The sequence below is a fragment of the Myotis davidii genome, unplaced genomic scaffold (assembly GCF_000327345.1).
Source record: "Myotis davidii unplaced genomic scaffold, ASM32734v1 scaffold599, whole genome shotgun sequence".
In the NCBI taxonomy this organism is placed as follows: Eukaryota; Metazoa; Chordata; class Mammalia; order Chiroptera; family Vespertilionidae; genus Myotis; species Myotis davidii.
Genome location: NW_006290772.1, coordinates 1,191,941 through 1,202,057, shown reverse-complemented (window position 1 = coordinate 1,202,057; position 10,117 = coordinate 1,191,941). Strand labels below are relative to the sequence as shown.

The following is a 10,117-nucleotide window of genomic DNA, read 5'->3' as shown; positions in this document are numbered from 1 at the left end:
AAAAAAAAAAAAAAAAGACTTTCTTTGATGCCGCTGAAGCATCATTTTACTCATGACTTTTCAATTTTCCATTTGTCTTTCGTTCAGTTGATGTGGCATCCATTTTCCTTCCTTTAAAGTCTTTCCCATTGCTTGTAAATGATCAAAAATTGTTTGCTGAGCAACAGTTAATATTTCTGTAAGTTGTTTTTGAGTTTGACATGCATCTTCATCCAATAATGCTTGTAATTATTGGTCTTCACACTTTTTTGGTTGACCTGGACGTTCTTTGTCTTTCACATCAAAATCATCACTTTTAAAGCGTTTAAACCAGCGTTCACGGCCTGACCGGTTTGGCTCAGTGGATAGAGCGTTGGCCTGCGGACTGAAGTTCCCAAAGTATATGATAACTTTCCGCAGCACTTTTCTTCAGAATAAATAATGAATTAAAACTTCCCGTAAATGCTTTTTTTGGCACAAAACTCGACATTTTTAAGTGTAAAAATACCTATGATGTTAACACCTTCAGAAAACGACATATGAAGTTTTAAAGCTTGATGCCAATACAACAAAATAGCATACATATCAAATCGCATATGTATCAACATATGTGTAACTCCATCTATTGGAAAAAATCCGCATTATTAACCGGTACACCTGGTATACTTTACAAAGTGTTCCCCCTGATATTTCCAATGCCCCACTGGAACCATACAGCTTTGTCCCTTCAGCTTTGTCTCCAATCCCGAAACCCCTCCCCTCTGGCAACTATCAGTCTGTTCTCTGTACCTATGAGTCTGTTTTGTTTGTTCATTTATATTCTTTCTTTTTATTGATTTCATTTATTTTTAAATATGGTTTTATTGATTTCAGAGAGGGAGAAGGAGAAAGATAGAAACATCAATGATGTGAGAGAATCATTGATCAGCTGTCTCCTGCACGCTCCTACTGGGGATTGAGCCTGCAACCCAGGCATGTGCTCTGACAGGCATGTACCTATGACCTCCTGGTTCAAAGGCCGACACTCAACCACTGAACCACACCGGCCGGGCTGCACTGAGTTTAAAGGCAGACTCAGAAGTTACTAGGACATCAGGAGTCAGAGCTCTATGGAGGTGAAATGATGTGATGTCTGGGGTCTGCCTCAATAATACAGAAGTTAAGCTGGGGTTGGGGCAGCTACAACAAGACCAACGACAAGGTGGGGTTACCAGTTTGTCACCTCAGGGAAGTTTTCCATAATAAGGAGTGTTACTATGCATTTTGTCAGACAGAAATCTGCAGAGAACAGTTTTTCAAAGTGAGTATTACTTGGCCCCAAGGCTGTGTTCATGGGCTCCCAACCCCCTCCACTGGCTTTGCTCAAGAGAGCGCCCCTTGGCAGACCACGGTCCACAGGTGCAGAGACCCTGGAACTGATCACCACTGTATGTTTGAAGTGACAATCCTATATAATAAAAGGCTAATATGAAAATTGACCAAATGGCAGAATGACCAGCTGCTATGACACGCACTGACCACAAGGGGGAAGACGCTCAATGTAGGAGCTGCCCCCTGGTGGTCAGTGTGCTCCCACAGGGGGCGCGCCGCTCAGCCAGAAGCCAGGCTCACATCTGGCGAGCGCAGCAGCAGTCAGACATCCCCTGAAAGCTCCTGGACTGCGAGAGGGCACAGGCCGGGCTGAGACCCCCACTCTCCCCCGCCCCCCTGCCACACAAATTTCATGCACTGGGCCTCTAGTTTAAAAATAAAAACTCAAACTGCAGAAGTCTGGAGAGTTGTGTCCCCTACATATCTTGAGGTCACCCACAAGCAAGCGTTCCTGTCCCTCCAGCCATGGAGGTGTGACCACAGGCCTCCCTGTAACCCATGGAGGACACTGCAGATGCCCCAAATTAAATCCCACACACAGCCTGACCCGGAGCCACCAGCCTGAGGTACACACTGTGACTTCACTTACCCACACAAATCAAGTCACACTGCAGGAGGACATGCACCGTGAAAGACATCAGGGACAATTTGTCCTGGAATTTGATGACAACATCCTGTTGGGCCCTTTCACTGAGGCCATGGTAGTTACACATGTACCAGGATGGGCCAAGCATGGGGTCCCCATCACCAAGGGAGTGTGACACACATGGTGAGATGGGGAACCCTGCCCATAATAGCTTTGTCTGCCCGGTTTATTTTCTTCTTTCTTATGGTAAAATACACTAACATAAAATTTACCACTTTAACCATTTTTATGTGCACAATTCAGTGGCACTAAGGCCGTTCACATTGTTGAGCAACATCTCCACAATCCATCTCCATAACTTTTCCATCTTCTCAAACTGAAACTCTGTCCCCATCAAATACTTACTCCCTCCCCCTACCTCCCCCAGCCCCTAACACTACCATTCCACTTTCTGTCTGTATGAATCTGACTCTTCTAGGGACCTCTTATGCATGAAATCATACAATACGTGGTCCTTCATGTCTAGCTCACTTCACTTAGCAAAGTTATCTTTTTTTATGGACTGAATGTCTATGTTCCTCCAAGACACCAGTGTTGAAGCCCTAACAGTGTTGGAGACAGGGCAGTGAAGGAGGTGATTAAGGTTAAATGAGGTAGTGAGAGTGGGGTCCTGATCCGATGGGACTGGTAAGACTGGTATCCTTATAAAAAGACCAGGGATGTGCACACACAGAGAAACAGAATGTGAGCACATACGAGACTCGGGCAGTCTGTAACCCAAAAGAGAGGCCTTGGGAAAATCAATCCTGCCTACCCTTTGATTTTGGACTTCCAGCCTCCGGAACTGTGAGGAAATGAATTTGTTATTTTAGCCAGCCAGTCTATAGTGTTTTGTTATGGCCCAAGCTAATAGTCTTGAAGGTTCACCCGAGTTGTAGCCTTTTTAAGGCTGAATAATATTCCACGGTATGTAGACACCACAGTTTGCTTATCCACTCATCTGCCGATGGGCACTTCGGTTGCTTCCATCTTTTGGCAATTCTGAATCATGCTGCTATGAACATGGGTGAACAAACATCTCTTTGAGACACTACTTTCAATTCTTTTGGGTATACAGTATATCCAGAGGTGAAATCGCTCCATCATATGGTAGTTCTATTTTCAATTTTTCAAGGTACTACCACACTGTTTTCTAATGCATAAAAGTTGCAATTTCTCCACATTTTCACCAACACCTCTTATTGTCTGTTTTTGTTTGTTTCTTACAGCAGCCATCTTAATGAGTATGGAAGTCATATCTTATTGTCAATGTGTTAGATAGGACAAGGATCTCAATGGACAGTTCTAAATGTTATTTCTTGCGAAATGTTAAAATATAGCACAGCATTTTGCAGATGCAGCAGTGAATAGGATAAGCTGAAGGGGGAACTCAAGACATGACAGTAGACATGACAAGACATGACACTGCAAAGAAGCAATCAACATGTCATTGACCAAATAACGGCCAAGCCTCCCTTCGAGGAGGCAGGGCTTTGGATGTGCGTCCTCTCTCTCCTTTACTTGCTGCAAGTAAATAAAACTACCTCGTGACAACCACTTCTTGTTTTTGTTTTTTAATTCTCTCCCAAGGATATTGGTTTCTAGAGAAAAAGGGGGGAGAGAAACATTGATATGACAAGCACCAATCTGTTGCCTCCCATACGTGCCCCAACCAGAGATTGAACCCGCAACCTTTTGGTGTGTGGAGGTGACACGCCAACCAACTGAACCACCCTGCAGGACTCACCTCTGTCTTTTTCTTTTTATTGACTTTTAGAGGAAGGGAGGGGGAGAGAGAGAGAACCATCGATGTAAGAGCATAACACTGATTAGCTGCCTCCTATACGCCCCCTACCAGGGATCAGCCCGCAACCCCAGACATATGCCTTGACCAGGAATCAAACCAGCAATTCTTTGGTGCCCAGGCCAATGCCCAACCTACTGAGCCACACCAGCCAGGTCCTCTTTTTATTTTACTTTTTAAAGATTTTTAATTGATTTTTAGAGAGAAAAGAAGAGAGAGGGAGAGAAACATTGATGTAAGAGCAAAACATCAATCAGCTGCCTCCTGCACATCCCTCGTGGGGATTGAGCCCACAACCTGGGCAACCCTTTGGTGCATAGAAGGATGCCCAACTGACTGAGTCACACTGGCCAGGACTCACCTCTTGCTTTTAAATGGAGTACCCCAAGTGGTGAACCCCTTGAGTTTGGTAACAGATGTGAATTGTATTTCCCCAATGACCAGCGGTGTTGAGCATCTTTTAATGTGCTTATGAGTTTTTTGTATATCTGCTTTGGAGAAATGTCTATTCAAGTCCTCGACTCATTTTTCAGTTGGATTGTTTTGTTGCTGTTGAGTTGTAGGAGTTCTTGTTAATTGTGGATGTTAACCCCTTATCAGACACATGATTTACAAATGTTTTCTCTCATTCCCATGGGCTGCCTTTTCCTCTGTTGACAGTGTTCTTTGACACAAAAGTTTTTTTGTTTTCCAGCATGTCTGTACTGATTTTAGAGAGAGAAAAAGGGAGAGCAAAGGAGAAACATCCATGTGAGAGAGAAAAATCAATTGGCTACCTCCTACCTCGGGCACACCTCCCCTTTTGGGGACCAAGCAATCCAGGTATGTGCTAGGGCTGGGAATTAAACCGATGACCTTTTGGTGCATGGGATGACACAACCAACTGAGCCACACCAGCCAGGAGACACACAAGTTTTTAATTTTGATGATGTGTGACGTCTATTTTCTCTTTTGTTGCCTGTGCTTTTGGTGTCATATCCAAAAAACCATCACCAACCCCAGTGTCATGAAGCTTTTCCGTCTGCCTGTTTTGAGTGGCAGGCTGGAGGAGAGCCACTTCCACCAACACGAGACACTTGGCCAAGTGGACCTTGGAGTGACTTGGGGCATGTTACAACAGGCTGACGTATTTCAGAGAGAAGGGGGAACAGGAAGAATTAACCAATGAACTTACAGGTATGTATGCAAAACCCATGGACAGATAATAGTGCAGGAAAGGCCTGGGAGGGGATGGGAGCGGGTGGAGGAGATCAACAGGGGGGTAGGGGGTGACATCTGCAATACTTTCCACAATAAAGATGCATTTTTTAGAAGAGTGTGCATGTTAGCAAGGAAACAAGTGCCCCGAGGTGCTCAGGATGATGACTGTCCAACCACGGGGCTTGCACAGGGTGTGCTCTGGGCCTGGCTGCCTTACACTGGGCCTCTTGGGAGGGGCAAGAGTGAGTCCTGGGCTCGGGCACACCAGGGGCAGCGTCTCTGGCCTCTGCAGCCCACACGGATCATCTCCTGGGCCACGATGGTGCCTCAACTCTTCTGCGTCACGTGCTCCACCACGTGTGGCAGGCTTCTGAGGAGACCACCAGGAAGGAAGACGGGAACTGGGGAAGGGCCAGACTAAGCAGGAATTGAACCACCTCAGTTTATCAACAAAAACTCTGGACAGAGAGGCACCTGGCACCCACTCCCACCAAATGTCCGAGGCCCCAGAAACAAGAGCCACAGTCAGGGCTGGTAACATAGGGACAGTGGGGACCCATGGACCTGCAGCTGACACAGAGGAGATGGGAGGGGTCCCAGGGATGTATTGACTGGTGCCCACGTGCAGGGAAGGGGTCCCCAGGGCAGCCGCCTGTCCAAGAGAGCACTGTGCCGCCTCAGCGTACCCTCCAGCCTTTCTACCTGAGCAGGAATCTGGGGGCAGGGAGTGAGGGGTGGGAGTAGGTCTTGGGGAGTGGGGAAGGCTGGCAACACTAACCTAGCCTAGGGACCCTTGCAGCTGGCCCTTTAATCCTGCCTCCCTGGAGCGCGCTGCCCCTGGAGCCAGGCTTTGGGACGGAGTGGAGGGGTCTCTGAGCACAGGCAAGAGCTGGCTTGCAGATGAACTTGACCGGTTTAATCACAGCGCCGAGTGGGGCAGGTGCCACCATGTGAGGCACAGCAGCTGGTGGGGGCAGCGCGACCCCCAGGGCGGCTCACACACTGGGACCGCCCACCCTTTCCGGGGGCTGCTGGGCTCTGACTGGCATGGGGTCCCTCGCCATGCGACTTCCTCCCGCAGCTCTGAGACAGGCAATGTGCCCACCGGCCACCTTATTCCTCACATGTCATGTTTCAGGTTCTTAATGAACATCCCGTCAACTTCCATCTCTTAAGGAAAAACCATCACAAAATAACTGAGTTGCATTTTTCCTTTCCACTATCCTTCTGCGCGTTCAAACGCCTGCTTCGCAAGCTCTGAAGAGAACACGTGACCACAGAAGCTGCTCAGACAGCCATTTGGAGAAACCTGCCCTCAGGGGGGCGCCCAGAAGACCAGGGAGAGGGAAGGAAAGGGGCTGTCAGGTAGGACCTTAAAGATCCCCAGACAGTGTTGGCCAGTGAAGTCCTGCCGGAGGGGAGCCCCTGCTGCCTGCCCCCCTCGCCAGGCCTTCCGGATGTTTTCAGCTCTGCTGGTTACAGGGACGGATGAAAACAAGTGTTCTGAGTCCTTAGGGCACCGGTTTTGGAAAAAAAAGGTTTCTCCAGACAGACTAGGTTTGAACAAACCTGAAAGCTGGGCTGGGCAGAACAGAGAGCAAGGTCCCAAGAACATCCTGACCACCATCTCAGGATGTGACAATAAGCTGTGGCCTGGAGCAGCAGTCGCTAACCGATGGTCCGTGAGGTCCCAAAGGTTGGCGACCGCTGACCTAGAGAGACCAAGTCCATGATCCTGGATGCTGACTGGGCTGACCTGTGTCCCCAGACCCTCCTATGTTCGAGTCCTGACCCCAGAACCCCGAGTGTGACGTTACCTGGACACGGGATCTCTAGCGCCCTGGGAATCGAGTTAAATTAGGGTGGGTCCTCATCACTGTGACTGGTGTCTTTGTAAAAAGGGGAGATTTGGAGACAGACAACAGGCACAGGGGAGATGCTGCAAGGAGACAGGGAGAGGCAGCGTCCCTGACCCCAGGCTTCTAGCCTCCACACTGCAGGGGACCCACTCTGTTTCAGCTCCATCTGCAGCGCTTTGCTACAGCGGCCCCAGCACACTGATCAGAGTAGCTACTGGTGCTCGTCTTACTTCCCCGCGGGGGAAACTTTCAAAGGTTTGGGTCTTATTTCCAAGGCACAGGCAGACCTTGTTTTATTGCTCTTTGCAGATGTTGCCCTTTTTTTTTTTTTTTACACGCTGAAGGCAAAACCCTCCAGCAAGAAAAAGATTACAACTCACCTAACTGACGTACTCGCTTTATTGCAGTGGTCTGGGAGCCAAACCACAATATCTCCAAGGTCTGCCTACATGATGCAATTTTTTAAACATTAAAACAAAGGACACATGGAACAGATGACTTTAAGAAGATAATGAAAAACACAGTTAAACGCCCTGGCTGGGTAGATCAGCTGATTAGAGCATCATCCCGATACCAGGTTGCAGGTTTGAATGCCAATCAGGGCACAAACAAAAGATGTCGTGTGGATAAATAAGTGGAACAACAAATTGATATCCCCGCCCCCTCTCTCTCTCTTGCTCTTTCTGTCTCACACAGTCTCTCTCATCAATAAACTAAGTAAATACGTAGTTAAATTACACGTGAACATTAACCAGGCCACTTTGTGCCAGGAGTGAGCATGACCAAGTTAGGAAGCCGTAACCCAGGCCTGCTGTCCCGCGACCACAGGACGATGGAAATCCCATCCCAGGAGAATGGTACCTGCTTACTGTCGTGCTCACTGGCTTTCTGGCTGCCGTCAGCGGATGAGTCCCTCCACTTTGCCTGCAACAGAAAAAAGAAAACATAGTTGATTAAAAATAAAAATACACAGAGACCCAAGCTTTGACAAGTACTAAAGTCTCATAACATAGAAAAAGCATTCAGATCTGCTAGCTCTGCATCTGTCCTCCTGGATTCCATTTCTTACACCTGGACTTTGACCTCTGACCTCCAGGCTAGGCTGGTGAAGGTAGCATGTCAGTTCCATGCATCCTGAACCGACAACCGGGACAAACCCCAGACAAGCCTTTCACTACAGGGGTCCCCTTCAAGAGCTGGGGAGTTTTGGAAAGACTGACACCTGAGGCCAAGAATGACTTAGGGCAATTTCCTCCCCACCCCTGTGCAAACAGCCCCTCCCCTCCCCTTCCAGAGCACCACCTCTTTCTTTTGTCCTTTTTTTGTTAATCCTCACCGGAGGATATTTTTCCATTGATTTTTAGAGAGAATGGAAGGGAGGGGAGAGGCAGAGAGAAACACTGATATCAGAGAGACACGTTGATTGGTTGCCTCCTGCCCGCCTGGCCGGGGAACCTACAACCAAGGTACATGCCCTTGATTGGAATCGAACCCGGTACCCTTCAGTCCGTAGGCCTACACTGTCCACCGAGCCAAACCGGCTAGGGTGAGGAGACCGGGTATCGAGCCTGCAATCCAGCACGTGCCCTGACTGGGAATTGAACCAGTAACCTCTTGGTGCAAGGGCCAACACTCAACCACTTAGCCATACCAGCAGGGCTCAAATCATTTTAACGAACACTTCTTAGAGGATTTTAGTTCTTCCTCATTTTTCACTCCCAGCCCTCGGGTCCATGTGAATTGTCTCATGGAAAGACAACCAGCTAGAGAGGTGGTGGCTGCATCCTGTGAAAGCACAAGATGCCACTGCTGTCCGGCTGGTTGTCCAGTGGTTGAGCGTCGACCTATGCACCAGGAGGTCACGATTGGATTCCTGGTCAGGGTACATGCTGGGGTTGCGGGTTCGATCCCAGCCGATCAATGATTCTCTCTCATCACTGATGTTTCTATTGCTCCCTCTCTAAAATCAATAAAAATATACACATAAAAAAAAGATGCCACCGTTCACTTTGAAATGATTAAATTTGCATATATGAGTCTCTCCCCAGTGTAACCTAAGACCTGTGAGGTAGCAAATCCAGGTGCAGCCCTTCCTACCCTTCCTAAGTGCTGGAGGGGCTCCCAGAACCCGGACCCTCAGTGCGGGCCTGACCCAGAGGGACCCTCAGTGCGAGGCCTGACCCAGGGGGACCCTCAGTGCGGGCCTGACCCAGGGGGACCCTCAGTGCGAGGCCTGACCCAGGGGGACCCCTCAGTGCTGGCCTGACCCAGGGAGGAGGATGGGCTCGCCTGCAAGAGCAGCCCAGCTCGCTGCCAAACTGAAGGAATTCAGCCTCGTCTGCAGCCAGATGCCACTTTCTTGGTGACTCCAACTGGACAAATGGAAACGCTCATGCACCCACGTCACCGAGCTCGCCTGAGGAGGAGGGTCCTCTCTGCCCTCTCAAAACACCCCACGTGAGGGCACACATAGGCGGCCACGACCTTGGCAGTGAGGGCAGGACACCAGGTCTGAACTCTGTCCTCAGCGACATGGAGGTCCTAACCCAGCAGGGCCATCAGCTCCCAGAAGTGACCCCCCATCTCTCACTGCCCCTGCAAACCTCTAGGACCACCCTGACTGAGACCCGGGGGTGCTCACGGTCAGGGACCTGCCCACACCCGCCCTCAGCCGGCACCTCCCCTCCCAGGGGGCAGACAGCCCTGAGAGGACCCTGCTGGCTGTGGGCCCTTCCTTTACAGTCAGCCCACGACCGTGCATGCACATGTGGGCAATATGTAAGCACCTGGCAAACGGCAACCCTCTAGCACAGTGGTTCTCAACCTGTGGGTCGCAACCCCTTTGGGGGTCAAACGACCCTTTCACAGGGGTCGCCTAAGACCATCCTGCATATCAGATATTTACATTACGATTCATAACAGTAGCAACACTACAGTTATGAAGTAGCAACGAAAATAATTTTATGGTTGGGTCACAACATGAGGAACTGTATTTACAGGGCCAGAAGGTTGCGAACCACTGCTCTAGCGTCTTCTAGGAGCTGCCAACCCAAAGGCAGACTGTCTTCAACCGCGTTACTCAGGAAGCATAACCATCTGCCCCTTACAATTTGATTAGAAACCAAAGGACAGAGTCAGCCGCCCACCAGGCAGCCCCCTCGGGACGCCACCCACTCACGTTTCCAGGTGGGCCGCTGCTGGCCGTGGAGCTGCTGGTGGGCGTGAGGTCTCGGCAGCCCCAGTCGGTGGCCATTCCCAGGTTCTCTGGGGAAAGGGAGA

The 10,117-nt window shown here is 49.5% G+C and overlaps 1 protein-coding gene across 2 annotated transcripts in view; it reads right to left on the bottom strand.

Annotated features, from left to right (window-relative positions):
• UNKL (unkempt family zinc finger-like) overlaps positions 1-10,117 on the bottom strand; it is a 43,096-nt gene that overhangs the window by 17,853 nt on the left and 15,126 nt on the right. Inside the window, exons 7-8 of one of the 2 annotated variants that reach the window (XM_006763934.2) lie at positions 10,017-10,102; positions 7,700-7,762 (exon numbers count right to left, since the gene is read on the bottom strand). In XM_006763934.2, the coding sequence (XP_006763997.1) occupies positions 7,700-7,762; positions 10,017-10,102 (149 nt within the window). Of the gene's footprint in view, positions 1-1,323; positions 1,329-7,699; positions 7,763-10,016; positions 10,103-10,117 lie in introns of those variants that run through there. The other variant, XM_006763936.2, reaches the window with a different exon arrangement.